The sequence below is a fragment of the Perca fluviatilis genome, chromosome 5, assembly GCF_010015445.1.
Source record: "Perca fluviatilis chromosome 5, GENO_Pfluv_1.0, whole genome shotgun sequence".
NCBI lineage: Eukaryota > Metazoa > Chordata > Actinopteri > Perciformes > Percidae > Perca > Perca fluviatilis.
In genome coordinates this window covers 17105233-17124542 of record NC_053116.1, presented here as the reverse complement: position 1 = coordinate 17124542, position 19310 = coordinate 17105233, and the positions used below count along the sequence as shown (strand labels likewise).

General features: G+C 38.7%; 4 protein-coding genes across 6 annotated transcripts; 3 read left to right on the top strand and 1 right to left on the bottom strand.

The window, feature by feature from the left end:
• The first annotated feature begins 255 nt into the window (after window positions 1–255).
• abhd6b (abhydrolase domain containing 6, acylglycerol lipase b) lies at window positions 256–4877 on the top strand. The gene is made up of 9 exons (XM_039800975.1): window positions 256–1519; window positions 1701–1832; window positions 2293–2449; window positions 3081–3194; window positions 3295–3427; window positions 3741–3898; window positions 4036–4090; window positions 4173–4273; window positions 4486–4877. The coding sequence occupies exons 2-9, from the start codon at window positions 1708–1710 to the stop codon at window positions 4663–4665; spliced, it is 1023 nt and encodes a 340-aa protein (XP_039656909.1). The 5' UTR covers window positions 256–1519; window positions 1701–1707; the 3' UTR covers window positions 4666–4877.
• A 103-nt stretch (window positions 4878–4980) lies between these two features.
• On the top strand, window positions 4981–8393 carry kctd6b (potassium channel tetramerization domain containing 6b). Of its 2 annotated transcripts, XM_039800976.1 has the most exons (3): window positions 4981–5118; window positions 6150–6251; window positions 6759–8393. In XM_039800976.1, exons 2-3 carry the CDS (start codon window positions 6225–6227, stop codon window positions 7443–7445), a joined length of 714 nt encoding a protein of 237 aa, XP_039656910.1. In that variant the 5' UTR covers window positions 4981–5118; window positions 6150–6224; the 3' UTR covers window positions 7446–8393. The 2 variants fall into 2 exon arrangements, with proteins under 2 accessions (XP_039656910.1, XP_039656911.1); XM_039800977.1 differs by lacking the exon at window positions 6150–6251 and having other exon boundaries at window positions 4982–5118.
• A 1102-nt stretch (window positions 8394–9495) lies between these two features.
• LOC120559328 (small integral membrane protein 4) lies at window positions 9496–16104 on the top strand. Its single transcript, XM_039800974.1, has 2 exons — window positions 9496–9861; window positions 15474–16104. Exons 1-2 carry the CDS (start codon window positions 9696–9698, stop codon window positions 15563–15565), a joined length of 258 nt encoding a protein of 85 aa, XP_039656908.1. The 5' UTR covers window positions 9496–9695; the 3' UTR covers window positions 15566–16104.
• Window positions 15720–17752, bottom strand: ognb (osteoglycin, paralog b). Of its 2 annotated transcripts, none has more exons than XM_039800972.1 (6): window positions 17574–17752; window positions 17404–17482; window positions 17040–17204; window positions 16750–16952; window positions 16539–16631; window positions 15720–16378 (listed from the first exon to the last, which is right to left on the bottom strand). In XM_039800972.1, exons 1-6 carry the CDS (start codon window positions 17670–17672, stop codon window positions 16211–16213), a joined length of 807 nt encoding a protein of 268 aa, XP_039656906.1. In that variant the 5' UTR covers window positions 17673–17752; the 3' UTR covers window positions 15720–16210. The 2 variants fall into 2 exon arrangements, with proteins under 2 accessions (XP_039656906.1, XP_039656905.1); XM_039800971.1 differs by having other exon boundaries at window positions 17404–17460; window positions 17574–17712.
• Between the last annotated feature and the right edge of the window lie 1558 nt (window positions 17753–19310).

The window sequence follows — 19310 nt, the reverse complement described above, 5'->3', positions numbered from 1 at the left end:
GCTACTGATTGATGCTGAAATCCTTTTTACACAGTGTGAAGATCTTGATTATTATAACTGTAACTGAATCATTCCATACACCCACCCCATCCCCTATTCAAGAAATGTAACTTATTATCTGCTCATAGTTGTGATATACAGGCTTTTGCTTTTATGTTTTTGTATGTATCAAATAAATGGGCCAGCACATGCAAAAACACTGGTATGGACCGTTAAATAACACCATTTTACATCATTTTAATATATAGAACATCCCAGGATCTATTGCCTCTGGAGGGCAGTATATGTTCCATGTTCATCATTTCTGTTTCTTCCCTTTTAGTCAAGGAAACCTCCTCAAAGACAGAAATGTGTTGTCCATAGCTGGATCAGAGGTCCCTATCCATATCTTTTTAAAGCTTCACTGTCAACTGAAGCAGAGCTGATGACGTCTCCCACTCTGTAGATGTCATGACAACCAATGGTCTGTGGTAAAATAACACTCAGATATTAACTACAGACTACAAACAGGGGGCACTCCATGATCTGCCTCTATCATGACACCCAGTGGTAAGGTTTGGACTTGAAGATTAAGCTTAAAATGGATGTGGATGTGAATGTGAATGTATGTGAGAGTTATCCGCCTCAGTCAAACTAACAGTGGAGAATGGAGATAGAAGACACATCCAATGACTTACTAATGCTCATTTGATGGAGGGTGCTCAAAGTCACACATTTTTTTGTGATTATATTTTTAAGTTCTGCCCATCTAGCAAATTTTCTCGAGCATGACTGGTGTTTATTGTTTCTCCGTTACAGTCAGTCAGTTACAATGGAAGTTTCTAGAAAGACAAATTCACAGTGATACAGTTTCCCCCCAAAATGAGCTCCTAATTATTCTTCATACATCACACGTTTACATAAATATTCAGAACCTAAAACGGTCTTCACTGAGAGGAAAAAAAATAATGAGTCAAAACCATAATTCAACACCTTTGCTCTGTTGGCATCCAACATCAAACACTGACAAGTAAAACCTGATACTAACACAGTAGTGGCCAAAGCCTGAAAAACATCTTTATCAAGATGAACTGGAATAGAAGCTTGATAATGGATTATTGTGTTCACTTTACTGACTGTAGCTACTTATGGTGTTGGTATTTTGTTTAATTCACAGTGGTTATCCCATGTTTGTTGGCAGTGTACTGCCTGGACTCAGTCAGAAGCAAAGTCTGGCCTGTTGTACGTTCACTTTAAAAGATTGACCGAATAATGTAGTGGCCCTGTTTTCCCCAATGATGAGTAATAATCAATGAGTTTATCCAGAGCAAACATAATCTGCCGGGACTAACTGCGCTCCACAGGGATGTTTTTTTTTTTATTCCAAGTATCAGAAAGATAAGTTGACCTTCAACACATCAACAGCAGCTTTACAAAAAACGAAAGTATCTGCACGCTGACACTTATCAACAGAATCACAGCGATTACATGTGTCTGCCTGTTACACAAGAAACGAGGAGGGAGAAAACTCATCTGAAAAGTAAGTTTTTCAACAACAAAAGGCTTATTGTGGCATAAAGATATGTTTTATATGTTATTTTGAGTTATTTATTATCTCAACAAAACATTGTATGAATACTGACTGTATCCCTCCCCCCGGCATTTTATGCTCATGATATACTGCATATGTGTAATGTGTGTGTGTTCATGTGTTTTTTTAGGTGAGCCATGGCGGCTGATCTGGACATGGTGAACTTGTTCATCATTGCGGGGGGAACACTGGCTATTCCCATCCTGGCCTTTGTTGCTTCCTTCCTCCTCTGGCCCTCTGCACTCATTAAAGTGTATTACTGGTAAAGTTGTTCTACCTTTCACTTTTTATGTTTATCACCTGATGTGAATTCCTTCTTATGAGCCAGAAATAGTAAATTACAGAAGTACTGATGACAAAATTAAAATACATGTAATTTTACCTGCGTATTATTCAGTTTCCTTTCATCTTCTTTTTCTTAATATTTCTTTACTATTATTACCTGTTTCCAGTTCTTTATTGAAGCTATATGATGCTTACATTGAGTTGAATAATCAAACCAAAGACTCCATGTTTTATATGGCTGTCAATTCTTTATAAAGCCCAAAATCCCACATTTGCATCAACATGAAACCCTTAATGTATCTGAGCAGGTAACATAAATAGAATTGGCAACACATGCTCAATTTTTTTGCATCTCAGCCGATTTTTTATTTGGCCTGAATTTAAATTGCACTGTCATGTCTGTGTGTATAAGCTCAGACGTGCCTGCTCCTCTTCAGGTACTGGAGGAGGACTCTAGGCCTACAGGTGCGCTATGCAGACTGCGGTGGTTATCGCTTTTGTTACGCCTACAGAGGAAAGCCTGGGATGAGACCCTCCATTTTGATGCTGCATGGCTTCTCTGCTCACAAAGACACATGGCTCACTGTTGTCAAGGTCAGATGATCTACATAATTAAATAATAATACATTTATTTTTTATAGCGCTTTTCTAGACACTCAAAGACACTTTACAGTTTTGGTTACATATACAAAAAACAGACAAGGTACATAGACAAGGTTACATAACAGACAAAACAATTTGTTACTATTAACTCATGAAACTAACAGATTTGATCGAAATAAAGATTAAACTTCAAACTTGGCATTTTTTAAAGAAGCTGTGACAAGAAACATAACTAGATCAAAAGTCCAGGTGTTTTCATTGCAGTGTCCAAAATTTGCTTAAATTAAACTGGTCAAAATCAAATTTCAAATTCAGACAGCATGCAAAGAATGAGCTGTCAATCAGACCTCTGTCTAATGAGTCTGTCAGTCACATGATCCAAAAAAGCAAAGTTCAGGTGAGCGACTGGACACATTGGACATCTGCATTTGTGAAAAATCGAGTTCTTGAAACTGGAAATTTCACAGAGGGTATTCAAACTAAATAAGTTCAGATAGACCTTTTCCAAAGTAACATTTTAATGCTATAAATTCAGTTATACGATTCCCATTATTACAGCATTTCTTGGCTGCCATGCATTAATACATTCATAGTTTTAATACTTTCTCCCCTACTGCTCTAGTATCTACCAAAACATCTGCACATTGTGTGTGTGGACATGCCTGGTCATGAGGGAACAACACGCACCAACACAGAGGATTACTCTATTCAGGGGCAGGTCAGAAGGATCCATCAGGTACACTAAAGAAAGAGACATTACAAATATAAGGGTGTATTTGTCAGGTACCTAAATATCTTTCCACTGAAAAACAGTTTTTGTCCCTCGTTCTTCTCAGTTTGTGGAAACCATTCGTTTAAACAGGAAACCTTTCCATGTGGTTGGAACCTCCATGGGGGGAAATGTAGCTGGGGTTTACGCAGCCTGCTACCCTTCAGAGATCTGTAGCATGACTCTCATTTGTCCAGACGGTCAGTCAGTGTGTTGTTTCTGACATTTCACTTGATTTCCGGTTTCTTTAAAAGTCACATACTGATTTTAAATAATTACAAGACATGACCTGACATGATACACACACACACACACACACACACACACACACACACACACACACACACACACACACACACACACACACACACACACACACACACACACACACACACACACACACACCTTTATCATTTTGCCTTTCCTTTGTAGTTTGCTTTGTTTATTGTTCCAAACAAAATATAAGTGTCCATCATCACTTTCTAATCAGAAAACACTTATTTTATTCTGCAGGTATAAGACACCCATGTGAGACCAAATTTGACAATCATCTGCAGGACCTGAAGCACAGCAATTACACATTAAACATACCACTGATCCCTACTACACCAGAGGAGATGGAGGACATGTTCAGACTTTGTTCTCATGTTCGCTTTAAAATCCCTCAGCAGGTCAGGTCCACACTTGAAAATAAAAGCATTATGGATTTCACTTTGTATGCACTCACAGTGGATGATAATTTTCACCTTATTCAATGTTTGTGTTATTTTTATACTGCTGCTGTTTATACATGTGCTGTCAATTTTAGATTCTGCAAGGACTGGTAGATGTTCGGCAGCCTCACAACACATTTTATGAAGAAGGTTAGTTCACAAAATTATAGGGTTTCCCATGTAAGCGTGCAGCATAGTCTGTACTGGTAAATTTGTTTCTTTTTTTTATTAGTATTTATGGAGATTGTTGGTGAGACATCAAGATATGCCTTACAGGAGCACTTACATCTGATCACTGCACCTTTACAAGTGATTTGGGGCAAAAAAGACCAGGTAACGTATGATGTTCCACTAAAAGTGACTCAGCAAAGCCTGTACAAATACAGTGTTTACTAGGCAGCTTTTGCTTCTAAACTAAGAATCATGGGGCTGTGTACCAACTTGTAACTTGTTGGGGCTCAGGTTTCTCTAGCTGCTCCAGTCTGTATAGAGAAACTTCAGTCACATATCTACATAGACATGATAACTGTCCTGTATTTGTCCAGGTGGTGGATGCCTCTGGAGCTACAGTCATTGCAGAGCTGGTCCCTGGATGCAGAGTGGACCTGCTGGAGAATTGTGGACACTCTGTGGTGATGGAGAGGCCTTGTCGGACAGCCAAACTCATCCTGGAGTTCATCATCTTGCAGCAAGATGCCAGGGGTGGCACAAAGAAATCTTCCTGAACTAGCTAGACGTGTAATAATCTCTTTCCACTGCAATGCTTCACATGTCCCTTGTACGTGACATGCATATTTAAACAGATGTAGGCCTATAGCTTCAAAAAATGGACAGAAAGCAATGTTTATAGTGTTCTACATTTCTTAGAAAATGTAACGCATTTAATTTGTAATATAAACTGCATCATGATAATAAAAGTCCCGTGCATTTACCTATGTAACTGTGTTCGGAATCGGATGTGTGAATGTATTAATGCAGAGGTGCCTGTGGTTGCAGCAGGACCTCCTCCCCTCCACCCTCCTTGTGTGCGCATTTTTGCTCCAGCCTGGAGCCAAGCATAGCACAGCTGCCCGGACGACCAGCGGCAAACATCACTGACTGTCTGACTGCACCGTTAAATACCAACCGCGAGTCGCTGTTTCTGGACAAAAAAGACAAATAAGCAAGAAAGCGAGCCGGTAAGGCTTCATTTTAACGTATACGTTACTTCCCGGTAGTCTAATTAAGACCCCGGCGTCAACCGTAGTAACAGCAGTTAACGTAAACGGCTCATGGACTGCTAGCTAGCTTTGTTAGTTCGCTAGCTAGCAATTAGCTAGCAGGCGATAAACCCTTTCCGCTGTGGTACTCGCATTGTATTTAACGCACCGCTAACGTTACATATCTTAGCGCATCCAAGCTGTATTCACAACCTATTAACATCATTCATCTTTTAAAATATATTTTGATGGATACTTTTTACGCTAGCCACCAAACAAACATTAGCTGGCTTCACTAGCATTCGTCATCTTAACGTTATTTGATGGTTAAGTGGCAGTGTTGCTAAAAAAAAAAACTGGGCAACTTACAAAATGTGAAATAATTGGTTTATGTTCACTTAGCTAGCTAGTTGGCTAGTAGCGTCAGTGCAATTATGATTTGTGTTGTTATTCTGCGTGGTTACAGACACATGAGGTTCAAAGTTAATTCTTGACATTTGAAACATCAGTTGACAAAACAGTGTAATTTAGCAGCTGTTCTGGAGCTGTCAATCAAATCACATCTTTATCAGTAGATGGAGTTTGTCTGTTGTCATGGAAATGCAGATGTGTAATATGATCAAAAGCTCTTAATTAAACTGCTGCTAAATGTATCTTGCTGGTGAAATTGTTTTGTCAATATAGAGTTACAAATAACTAATCTACGGTAACTCACATTAAGTAACTGGAAATAACATATTCACAAGTGCTTGAATTCAGTATATTCCTTTAATTAATTTAATCATTTAAGCCCATCCTAAGTAAACAGGTAACAAGTAACATGTAATCCAACCCCCTCTCACACACACACACACACACACACACACACACACACACACACACACACACACACACACACACACAGACTGCAAGCTCTCATCTGACACATGATTTGACTGAGTCTACACGATAGTGTCAGTTATATTCTACATAACTTTACAGCTCATGTTAATGTGACTGTTTTTTCACAGGTGAAATTGAATTAAGCCAAAGCGTATCTGTTCCCTCTATAATTTGGTCCTGACCAAGTGGGCATTGTTCTACAAATGGATAATGGAGACTGGGGCCATAGGGTAAGAGATAGATAGAAGACTTGAATAAGAGCAATGTAGGACGTTTGTTTCTGATAAATAAATGTTAAATTCCCTCTGTTGCCAGTTAAGTTTACATCTGGCATCTAAAACTAATGCAGTCTTCCCTGCAGTAAGTTCTCCCTTCATGAAGGTTGTAATGTTGGGATTTTATCGAAACTTTTCTTTGATCATTTTGGAGGATATATTTTGTGGTGCTGTTGATGAATTGTATGGCATTATATTGAGGCTCATTGGTATTACTGGGGTAGACAAAAATGTGAGAAACACTTTTTACTGTAATGCAATATCATGCAACACACAGCACCACAAACTACATGATTTATTGTAGAGCCTTTGTAATAGACTCCATTTATTTTAGCTAGGTTGGCAGCTGAAATTCACACTGTTCATGTTATTGCCTACAACTGCAGGATGCAAATGCTAACTTACTTTAACTTCACAAAAACATGTGATTCTTATCCTCTCCTTGGTTCCTTTTTGCCATAGATGAGTACTCCTGTTACCTTGAACGTAGGAGGCCACCTGTACACCACCAGTGTATCCACCCTGCAGCGCTATCCAGACTCCATGCTGGGTGCCATGTTCCGGGGAGATTTCCCCACAACTCGCGATTCCCAAGGGAATTATTTCATTGATCGCGATGGGACACTGTTCCGGTACATCCTGAACTTCCTGCGGACGTCTGAGCTGACCCTCCCCTTGGACTTCACAGAGACAGACCTCCTTAGGAAAGAGGCGGACTTCTACCAGATCGAACCTTTGATTCAGTGCCTTAACGATCCCAAGCCACTGTACCCTCCCGACATCTTCGAGCAAGTCGTGGAGCTCTCCAGCACTCGGAAACTGTCAAAATATTCAAACCCAGTCGCCGTTATCATCACCCAGCTAACCATAACTACGAAGGTTCACGGCCTGCTGGAAGGTATTTCTAACAACTTCACCAAGTGGAACAAACACATGATGGACACCAGAGACTGCCAGGTGTCATTCACCTTTGGACCTTGTGACTATCACCAAGAGGTGTCCCTAAGGGTTCACCTCATGGACTATATCATGAAACAAGGCTTCACCATCCGCAACACACGTGTGCATCACATGAGTGAGCGTGCAAACGAGAACACAGTGGAGCATCACTGGACTTTCTGTAGACCAGCTCACAAGGTTGAAGACTAAGTTACAGCAGTCATTGTGGGTGACATTACTGTTTGATATGTCTTCATGTTACACAAGATAAAAAAAGAACACATTTTGACCTGTTTCAGTAATGTGAATGATTTTGTTTTCTTATTTTGATCAACGTGGTACAGTGGCACAAGACTTAAAGTCCAGACAGATAGCATAAACACAATGAAAATGTGAATTCTTGATTTATTCACCTGTAAGTGCAAGAGCACTTTCTTATCTGTGCTACCACTACATATTTGACATTTCTTGAATAATTAATACTCCATTGGGGTTAAGTCCTATAAAACAAAAACAGCATTTCTTATGAAGCAGAAAGATCCTATAGCATTGATTTTTATTATGATTGTATGTATTTAGAGACACAAGTATACCCCAAATGATGCTAACAATGTGGGTAAATTGATTTTAATAGAAATAATTGTAATTTAATGTGGTTCCAATACCTGTATGTTTTTTCCCGAAGTATGTAATAAAGTGATAGTAAAACTGTAGCCATGATTTGAGACTCTATGCCTACATACAGTATCAAATCTATGTCTAAACATGCATTAATGTGCATTTAGATCAAAAGAGAAAAGAAAGGTGATTGTAAAAATGTTTGTACCTCAGACGCAAGCTGTCTTGGTCATGTATTGGACTAAATACTAAGAACTGTTTTGGATCCAGAGTTGTCAGGAGTGAACCTTTTTTTAAATAATAAATTATGGTTATCTTTAGCCCAATTTACAGTAGATCTTAAAATGAATCTCTTAGCTCTCTTATCTCCTTGTATAGTACTATTTCTGAAGGCCCTAGTCATCTTGCATGTGTCTGAGTGTCTTGTGTTTGTATTTGTGTGCTTGCAGTATTGTGTCGTACTGTTACAGTTTAGAGCTCATATCAGCAGTAATGTGTTTGGTCAGTCTAGCCAAAATAAACCCATCTGTGTATTTGTCAGTCATTTTTTTTTTTTTTTATGGTTGAACTTTTCACCTTGATATTTTTCTATTGTATTTCAACTAGTCAAACATCCAACCACTTAAAAGCTCCTTGCAAGCATGTAACACCAAGTGGTACACCAGGGCTACGGCTACTTATGAGGTAGTACATGTGACAAATTGTGTTATTTGTCATTTTAATTAAGTATTCGAGCAATGTGGCATACATTTTTTAAAATATGTTTACAAAATGTTTTCTCGCAAAGTAACATTCATAATTGTGATACCAATTGAAGGCTGTAGGCCTGGACTTCATGCTTTCACTTATTTCCTTTGGTAAAGCACAAATTAAAGATGGCAGCTTATGATGTCCTCAATAACATTTTCGTTGTCAGAAAACAAATTTGTCAGAGTAAATTAAATGCCAGGATTTTTTTTTTGTAATTGTACTACTCATTCATTAGTTAAAAATAGGTGTAAGTAATTGTAAAAAAAAAACTACTAGCCGTGTTAAACTTCATTGTAAGACTTTTTTTTGTATGCCAGTGCAACCCTGTGGCGTCATTGGATTTCCATTCAGTGACCTATTTAGTTGATTATTTATTGAATCCCAATAGAAAAGGCCCTAGAAAACTAGAAACATGCTGACACGTCTATAAAATTCAGCTGAGTATCAAATCCAATTACAAGATTTAGCAACCACATCAGCCTATATTTCTTTGCATTTGTTCACAATACCATAATGTGAAGTTTTTTCAGATGTGTCCATGATGCAGGTCTCATCTTTGCTTAAAAAATGTAATTGCTCTCGACCAAAGAAACAGGTGACAAAAAAACTCATTGTTTATTTTTTTAAACCCGTTTTCTCACTTTTAAAATGCAATGATTTCACTAATGTGTGCACAGGGGAATTTAACAAATGTTTTAACATTACGTGACCTTTGAACTCTTTTTTTTTTTTAGCTGTTTATTTTTTAAATATTTTCTGTATATATTTTTTTGCATTCATCTCTTAATATCAGTGTTTTAAGATTTAATGACACATGAAACCACAACCGGATGTTACGACTTTTCCTCGGTGCGTTCCTTTTAAAAACCAACGTCGAGCTGCTGTGGATTCATTTTAAGATTCTTGACAGCCCGTTTAAAACCGCTCGTTTGCTTTACGCCGAGAAACAAAACAAGCGCACCCTCTGCTCACGTCCGTTGCTCTTGTTACAAGTGTAAAGGACATGTAAAAGGTCCATGCCTGCTCTATCCTGGAAACAGCAGTTTCTTCTTGCCGCATTGAAGACTGTAGACTGACACGACTTATGTCTGTATGTTAGCCAGGATGTTTAATAGGAGTAATAACGTTAGATATTTACTGAGCCTTGTCCCGGGTAAACAACGTCTTGGGACGTACAGGTTTCTTCCCATCTTCTTTTGCATCGGAGGCGTCATGGAGTGGATCATGATCAACGTGAGGATAGGAAGAGAGACTTTCTGTAAGTGTACATTTGCAAATTGAGTTTCTTTTCAGCGGTCACGTTTAATCCTTGGTTTTTGACTTGGTATTTACGCTGACGTTAGCATGATGTGGACTTCTGTTAGCCTGTTAGCCCTGTGTCTTCGCATGTGGCTAAGTCTGTTGAATGAGAGTGTTGGTCTATTATTTGTTTACAGACGTATACGTATACGTCTGTAAACAAATAATAGACCAACACTTGCTAAGTAACAACATTTTTAGCACATAATATATTCTGACTTGCCAGAGTGTATTAATTACTCATGTCTGGCAAGCGACTTCACTTACCGTTAAAGTCACCCTTCACTCAAAAATGTGTTTTTGTTAATGTTTATGTCCCCTAAAATTTCTGACCTTGACTATACTGACTTGTGTCTTTGCTAACTTTGCCACTAGAGAGGTGTCTCTCTTACATTCCTCTCCAGAAGGGGGAGATGAAATCTGAGATTCAAATTTATCCTGACAAATTTGTCACCAATCTGTAAACCAATCGCTGTAAAACGCAAAAGCCAGCAAAGAAACTTAAAACAGATCAGGCTGTCATGGTTTCCACAGTGGCGTTTTCATGAAAGTAAGCTTGTAATTGCCGAATATATCTTCATTTTAAATTGACGGTCAGTTTAAAAGATTTTCGTGAGTTTTTGAGAGGTGAGTTGAGCTGCTCCTAATTTGCATAAAGTAGCCTGGACCTCAATTTAATGCAAATAAGGAGCAGGCAACTCAACTCTCCCTCTCTCAAAAGTGGCTGTGATGCTACCAGAATGCATTGCCCGGCCAGCTGCCTAGACAATGAATGGGAAACGTCAAAATGACTCTGCCTATGGACACATACCTTCAGTACAGAGAGTAAAAACACACTGACATTGTAGCTGTGTCAGTCACTGCCATGATACTGTACGTCTGCTAGTTGCTGGTTTAAGTGCACAACAGACTCCTAATCTGACACTGGTGGAACTCTGTGACAACCGGCCGTGGGACTCTGTGACATCAGGAGTCTCAACCTAGAGGAGCAGCGAGGGAGAAAAAGTAGATGTGCTTCCAGCCCCTTTTCAGAGTTTTTTTTTTTCTTTTTTAATAGTTTTTTTACTTTTTATGTGGGAGAACCATGTTAAACCACATTTTAACCATAACAGAGTATTTTTTACATACTTTAAAATGTGTCTGGAGGGGGACTTTAAAGGGATATTTCACCACTGGAAAGATGAATATGCATTTAAATTAGGTCATTTATGTAGCAGAAATGTGATATTTTTTTTTTTGAAAAGGGTGCCTTCTAGACCGAGAAACTTGCTGAACTCGCGTTGGGAGTTTCCTTGAAGTTGGATGTAGTCCAGTCTGTCTAATGAGCGGACATTTGCAAGCAGGATGGATGGGACAGGTGGCCGGCTAGCGTTAGCTTTCCACCTAGCTCGAACTCCTGCCCTCGTTCTGCGTTTCTGCTTTCTCACACACCGCTTTCGATGTCCCCTTCCCCGGCTAGTGGTCTGCTAGCAGGCGAAAGCTTGCGTAGTGTGTTGAGTATTCCGTCTGTAATAAAGTTTCCTGCATATTCTCCGATCTGTACCAATGTATCCCGGTGGTAGCATGTTAGAGCTGAAGATCTGTGCCCGAACCCGACGGGACCCAGACCCTATGGGTTTGGTCTTAATTTCTATTATTTTACACGGGCTCGGGCTTGCGCTTCGGGTTGCATGGTAAATGTGCGGTCAGCTGATGCGTTTCGATTAGCGTGAAAATAGATCCTGAGGAGGTGAAAAGGAGGCTGGTCTCTGGAGGACTTAGCCGGTTTCTTTGTTCCAACTTCCAAGTGGCCTATAGCCTCCGTTAGTCATGAATAAATGATGTTAAAACATGTATAAATGACTCATTTTTTATGAAAGACAAAGGAGCAGTCTCTTTTTTTCTTTCTCTCCCTTTTCCGCCGAGTGGTGCGTGTGCCCGCTCGCAGTGTGAAGTGCGTGTCCGCGCTATTCTCCGACACTCTACGGTAGGGTTCCACACAGCGAAATACCTCGCGAATTTTGGCCAACGAAAGTTTGCCTCGGGGGCGTGGTTGCAAAAACAACACGCAAGTCCGCAACATTTTTTTTAAATGTCCCGGGCTGTCAGAAGACAGGGCGGTAAAAATGCACAGCAGCAAACCATCGGTAAAATGTTAGCTCATAAATGCTCTGGTAACCTGGCTATGTAGCCTAGCTGCCTTGCTATGCTTACAATGAAATGCAATGTCCGAAAATGCAAGCGGTTGACCTGTCGGCTAGCTGAATCATTTTGAGTGTTTAAACTATCTACAGTGGTCTATTTGGTGGTGTGTTTGCCCTGTTTAAGTTTGTGTGACATATAAACAACAATCCGTGTTGCTACAAGTGTCAATGTTAGCCAACAAAACATGTAATCAAACAAATGCACAAGTAGCCTAGCTAGCTAGATAGCTGCCTGGCTAGGCTACAATGAAATCCAATGTCCGAACATGCTAGCGATTAGCCTGTCGGCTAGCTGAAAAGTTCGAGTGTTTAAACTAACATATACAGTGATCTATTTAGTGGTGTATGTGCCCTAACTAAGTTCGTGTGTCATATAAAACACAACTCGTGTTGAGTACCAATGTTTGTGTAGAAACATTTTAATCACATCAACATTTTCATGATACGGCGCTGATGACCTCCGCCATCTTTGGTCAGACTTTTTTTGTAACTCCCGCCTCCAAACACAAACACACGGACCTGATTGGTTCTCGAGTGGTCCTCATTTGAATAAAGTTAAACTTTCGTCAACTTTATTTCGCTCCCCTCAGCGATTCGCTCTCATCTCGCTCAATCAGGGCGAATTTCGTCTCCATTCAACCTCAATGAGAGCAAAGCGAAATTTCGTTGTGTGGAAACCTACCGTAAAATGACTGTTGATAGACGGCCTTTTGTACAGTCGGGCTGTAAACGGGTTCGGGCTTTTAAAAAGCTGTCAATTGTCGGGCTCGGGCCGAACTCTGTCGGGCTCTGGCCTTTTCGGGCCGTACTTTTAAGGCCCGATTACAGCTCTAACGCATGTGCGGTAGTTTGAATGCACATAATTGCAAGGTTGCTGCTGAAAAAGTCTTTGCCAGACAAACATTTTACATTCTACTGCAGCAGCTGCTCCGTCCCCCTCTTGTTCCTCCATCATCCGCAACTGTTCCTCGCTGTATTGCGGCTCGTACATGTAGCAACAAGCATCGGATTCTTGCACCAGATCTTCAAAATCCCCTTCTGCCATATCATCTTCAAAACTACCTTCCACCATTGTGGTTAGCCTACTAAGTATGAATTAATTACTGCTTTCTCTACAGAGCAATAGCCTGTTAGCTTAGCTTCAACATGGCTGGCACTATTTTGAAATTCCCTATGGGCGGGTTGAAAACATGCGGAACTAGCTGACTGTACTATGGTTGTAGTCGCATTGACATATATAAAAGTGCAGTCCATAGCCTCGGACCCAAAATGCCTCCTATGACGCTAAATGACGATTTTTGCGTCATGAGAGGCTTTTTTCCAGACACACAATACAGAGATATCTTGTCTTAGGGGGACATGAGGGAGGGAAGCACGGTCATTCGAAAATACTACTGATTTTCTACTGATACAAAGCTTAATGCTAATCGGTGAAGTATCCCTTTAACTTTAGCAATGTAAAAATTGCCATGTTGCATGTTTAAGTAATTTATCACAATGCTTTTACAGTGGACCTACGGTTAGTACTGTGCCTGTATACAGATTTGGGACACACACAACACCCTTGTTGGTCTTTCAAACATGTGCTCAAATGTTCCTCTCCTCCTCTGCCCTACTGTCATTAGTAAATCTGGAAAAGGTGAGAGAAAGGTGGAAAAACAGTTTTGTTTTTTTTAAGAAACGCAGAGTACAGGCAGTTAGATGGGTCAGACTTCTGCAGGACACTGTATATTGTACAGCTGCTAACAGAGAAATACATCACAATATATCTTGACTTAGTACCTCCAGTATTGATTTGAAGTGGTAATATTTTTGTTGTCTCAAACAAACTTATTAACTTATATCATTAGACCCTGATACAGACTAAAAAGACAACATAATGTATATTATGAAAATATGACAACAAATATCAGAGATGATATTGAGATGATCATCACCAGTGGTGGAAGAAATACTTAAATTATTTAGCGATTCCACAATGTAAAAGTATCCCTCCTTTCAAAGAACTTACTTAAGTACAGAACAGAAGTATGTACTTAAAAGTATTACAATTTTAAAGTAGTCATTATCTAGAATGGCTCCTTTCAACATTTCATTTTTATGATCATTTATTAAATATTTAATCTATAAAATCTCAGAAAATATTGAAAAATTAAATGGAAAAATCTATTTAGAATGTTATAACTGAAGGGAAGCAAAATCCTCACTTTGAGAAGCTGGAACTAGAGAATGTTTGCCATTTTTTTCTTGATAAACAACTTAAACGATTAATCTATCATCAAAAATGTTACGTTCTTTTGATCGACTAATCAATTAATTGACTAATTGTTTCAACTCTAATATTATATAATTGGATTAGAATTCTTGATTTATTATTGTGTAAGCAACATTTTAATGTTATACCTGGTAGAGGTGGAGCCAATTACTTTATGTACTGTTTAGTATTTTAAAGAGCTTCATATTTAATATAAAATGTATGTATAAGTCTTCAAAGTAACTAGTAGCTATGCCTGTCATATACATTTAGTACAATATTTCCCGCTGAAATGTAGTGAAGTAGAAGTTCTATAAAGTAGCAAAAAAAGAAATAAACTCAAGTAGAAGTACCTCAAACTTTGTACTTAGGTAAAAGCAATTCCCACTATTCAGAATATCACATTGTTGATATTGCGTTGCTATGTCTGTAGCTACACCTGTAGAGAGAACATAATGGATGTTGGATCACTCAAAAGATTTAAAAAGAAAAATAACCCTAATATGTTTCTACTCTCCATGAACCCACATCCATTTAAAATGACGAAATTGAGTCAAAATCTTCTTGTGTTAAAAAAAATAAATAAACACAACAAAAGCTTCCCTGCATATTTTGTAGTATTCTGAGGCCATTTAGGGATACAGACACATTCCCCTATAAAGAGAACAGACTCAGTCTCATCCCTATTTTAATTCCTTATTCAGTTTCCTTATTATACATCTGTAGTAGTTGCAAACTATCTTTAGTCTGCAGAATAACTTATAGACCTTTTCACACAAGAACATTTGACATGTCACAGTATGAAAAGCACAAGTGGAAAGGATTTAAAAAAAAATCATAATTGAATTCCATGCTTTGGTTTTAGTCTTGTCTTGGTATAGATTGTTTTCACTGCAGAAATTTTAATTTGTCATTGCAGGAAAAGCACAGGTGAAAACAAATTGTGTTAAAGATGGCTCAGTTATATTAAGTATCCCAGTAAGCCATGCTAGTGAGCCAGCACCCTGGAACTGGCTCACCTAAATGGAGTGCTGTCATGTCACTGCAGTTTGAACTGAATAAAAATTGCCTATATCACAGGTGTCTCATTTCAGTCTCTTAAATCAGTTTTCTTTAATTCTGTTTTCTTTCTAGATGATGTCTACCGAAGAAAACGATCAGAACGGGAGTACAAGCAGAAGATAGCAGATGGTTTGATAGTTCTTGAAGCGCCCGCGGCCAAGTGAACGAAGGTCGGATTTAATGTGGACTTCACATGTGTCCTCTAAGGACATATTCTTGGACTCACGCTCCCTTACTTGTATCCAACAGGCTGGAATGGACTTCATAGTATTTTACAACAACCCTATCACAGTTATGAAGGAGTAAAGAGTGAAAGGCTGATGGAGAAACATGCAAGTTTATTGTTAATATGATCTTTAGTTCAAAGAAATCAAATGAAACGATGAAATAACAATGGTCTCCTATTGATTTGACATGTCTATTTTGATGTGTTATGTTTCAAACATTGTATAGCACCTGCCAAGACAAATCAGTCTCAACCAAATTGTAACAAAAGGAAAAAATACAAGAAATAATCTTGGATGATTTTGCACAGATGTGTTCATTACTGGTAGATAGAATTTGATAAGAAACAAAAAAACACAAGCTTGTTTAAATACCGCTGTTCTGTAATTATACGTTTTTTGTTTGATAATGAAAAACTGTTAAAAGTCTTGAACTGTACGGTAGATTTGAGTGCATATAAAATCTAAATTAAGAACTGCATTTTGCAAATGGTATTTTTACTATCTGTGTATCTGCATCCTTCATCCCCCCCCTCCCCCCCCCAACCCAAGGTTGACATCAGTCGAAAGCATGCTTTGGTTATTTCAGTTGTACCATCCGATAGGGAGAGACTGCAGACAGATGAAGCTGTTTGGGTGCTTCGACAGCACGACAGGATTCCCGTCCAGTCTCAGCTCGTCCAAGTTGGTCCGGATGTAGTGACTGTTACCTTTGCAGAATGTCTCATCTGTTACTGTGGAGATATTGTTGTTCTGCAGAACAAACCGGAGAAACAATCCAAGGACACATTGACAAATTTGCCCATCATTTAGCTACAACTACTTGCACCGCAGGAAGAAAAGTAATCAAATTGCTTCTTCAGAGCTTCTCTGATTAATTTCTGTGATTGCAGTGAATTACAGATAAACTTACATGCAGGTGCACAGCGTGAAGAGACTCTGGAAGTTGGGGCACTGCTGTCAGTTCATTGTTTCCAAGGTAAAGATATGCCAGTCTCGTGAGTTTCTGCAACAACAAAAGACCACTATTTTGAATCGGGCGGCTTACTGTGTTAAACATCTGAACTTGTGCAAAGTACATAATGTCTGGAACATTTTAAAATGAGGTCAGTTGGCTATCTTACTTTAAAAGCAGTTGCCTTCACACCCTGGGTTTTAAGATGGTTGAAATTGGCATTGAATGACACCAGCTTGGTGGGCAGCATGGGAAGTTTAGTCAGTCTGTTTTCTGCAAGAATGAGCTCCTCAAGATCTGAAAGTTTTGAAAAAGCTCCATCTTCTATCTCAGCGATGAGATTGCCAGTAAGGTCAATTGTTTTTAATGTGGCTGGAGAAAAACGCACACAAAGAAGGAGAGAGCTTAAAAGATGGCATTCACTGAAGAGTTAAATATATCATAATGACTTATATTTACCCATGTCTGCAAAGTCTTTGTTTCTTATTTTTGTGATTTTGTTGAAACGTGCATAGAGATGTGCTGTTTCCTTTGGCAGTGCTGGAATGGCTGACATTTCAGGGGACACCTCCTCACAGTAAACAGATCCACTCAGGCAAACACACAGCAGACATGTCGGCATCTCTGAAACGATCACAATATTTTTTTTCATCACCCTTGTACGGACAAACGCACTACACATAGTTTAGATGGGGACACTTGATCGACCCCATTGTTACATAATATGGGCTTTAGCTATGCTCACAAAAATGTGAAAGAATTGTTGCATAATCGGCTTTGAAACAGTGGTTGAAAACTGTTAATCTGTTTAAACAAACCTTACCATCAGCTCTTGGAGCTGCTGCTGGGTCAGTATCCGAGTCTCGAAGGGTGTCATAGTCTGGAAAGTTTACAGTGTCGGTCTGTAAAAAGGATAACTTCATAAAAGCTTCTTCCCAACTCAAAAATATTATGCATTTCTTCCACTGGCTTATTGACAAAAGATGCTTTTACCGTAGGTTTTCTGACTTCCACGTATTCTTCTTTTGCTGCAGAAGACAGTATCCATGGGAGCAAAACTGATGTAAAAATTAAAGTCCTTAACTGCATCATTGTGTCTTAGTTGCTTGTGAGAGAAGAGTGTCTGTCTGCTAGGTTGGGATCTGAGGTACTTGTGAGCAGGGTACATTTCCATCCAGTTTTTTTTTTTTTTTTTATTAAGCTGCCAGTATTCTGTTGAGTAAGAAAATAAAAAATTTAACTCAATACTCTCCAGCTCTCAGACTGGTCACGGTGATTCTAAAGACTATATACTGTATTTTTTTGTATAGCAAACAGACAGAGTGTCTGTTGATATTGAGCAAAGTGGTGATTAAAATATATGTAGGGAAATCATTCAATAAACCGTAATGAAAGCTTCTTTTAAATTTTACTTTAACTGACAGAAGAATGTTGTTTCTGGAAAAACAGTGGTCCTGAGTTCCAGTAATTGATGGAAAAAAATGGAGTGATTTATGAAATGAATTGCCAAAGCAAGTACCGAACTGGAAAGTAAAAAACCTTTTGAATATGTCCCTTCTTCAAACTAATACCTTGGTTCAAATACGAGCTCCATAACAGCAGTTAATGCACTCTGTCTCTTTAGGAGAGGGCAGTTCCCCTATTACAAGGGACTATTTCATAAGAAACAGACAGTTTTGAGGGTGATGGAATATTTTACTTATGTTTATTTATTAATCAGTTTGCCATTGATGAGTTTTAGTATGCAGCTGTATCCCTTTTCCAAAATTATGACAAACATTTTAGCATACAAGCAGCTGGACAGTTACAAAATGTATCTTCAAGGGTTTCCATTAGACAACGTAGCTTTATTTCTTAAATCTTAATTGAATACAGGTACCAGCTTTTTTCTATTCACAACCTTAAATGTGAGGTGTCCAAACTTCTCACCTGGAAAATATACATGCTTCCTCTCCACAGAGGTAATACAACTATTAATATTACAACTACTCTGCATACAGTGGATAGCCACTTATTGCCCATAACTTCTAAAAATGTAAGAACTTCCATATAGTGCTGAAAGGGGTAGTCAGTTAATTAATAGTTGATCGGCAGAAAATGTATCCGTTCAATCCTTTGTTGTGCAAACATCCCAAACATCTCTGGCTCCAGCTTCTCAAATGTGAGGAGTTGCTGTGTTATTTTATAACAAATTAAATATTGTTTTGGACTGTTGTTCAAACAAAACAAGCAAACAATGTATCCTTGGGCTCTGGGAATATTTTACTATTTGATGACATTTTATAAACTCTGATTATAAAAAAAAAGGAAACTATTATTTACATCACTATTGTCAAATGCACTCAGGCAAAGATTAAACATTGACCTTTTTTTATTGATTGTGTTTCCTGCAAATTTATCACTTTCAAGCCCCTGCACATTTGAACTGCTGAAAGTGCCCTTGAGCAAAACACTGAAGCCCTGCTTGTTCCAGTGGTCACACTGTGCAACTGACTTTACCTTTGACCTTGCTGTGCAGGATGGAAAGCAAAAGAGCTGTTTACATGTATAAAGAGTCCCAGTTACAAATTATTTCCTGCCCACGTTTATATAGTTATGTGACTTGTAAATGCTGCAGACAGCTCATGTTAAAGCAGAAATGCTATAAATGGGTTTTCCACTGTGTGCCCAGTCTTGGATAATGTTAATTTTGTCTGTAACTAAAACAGAAAGCCGTTGCCAGACAAGGAT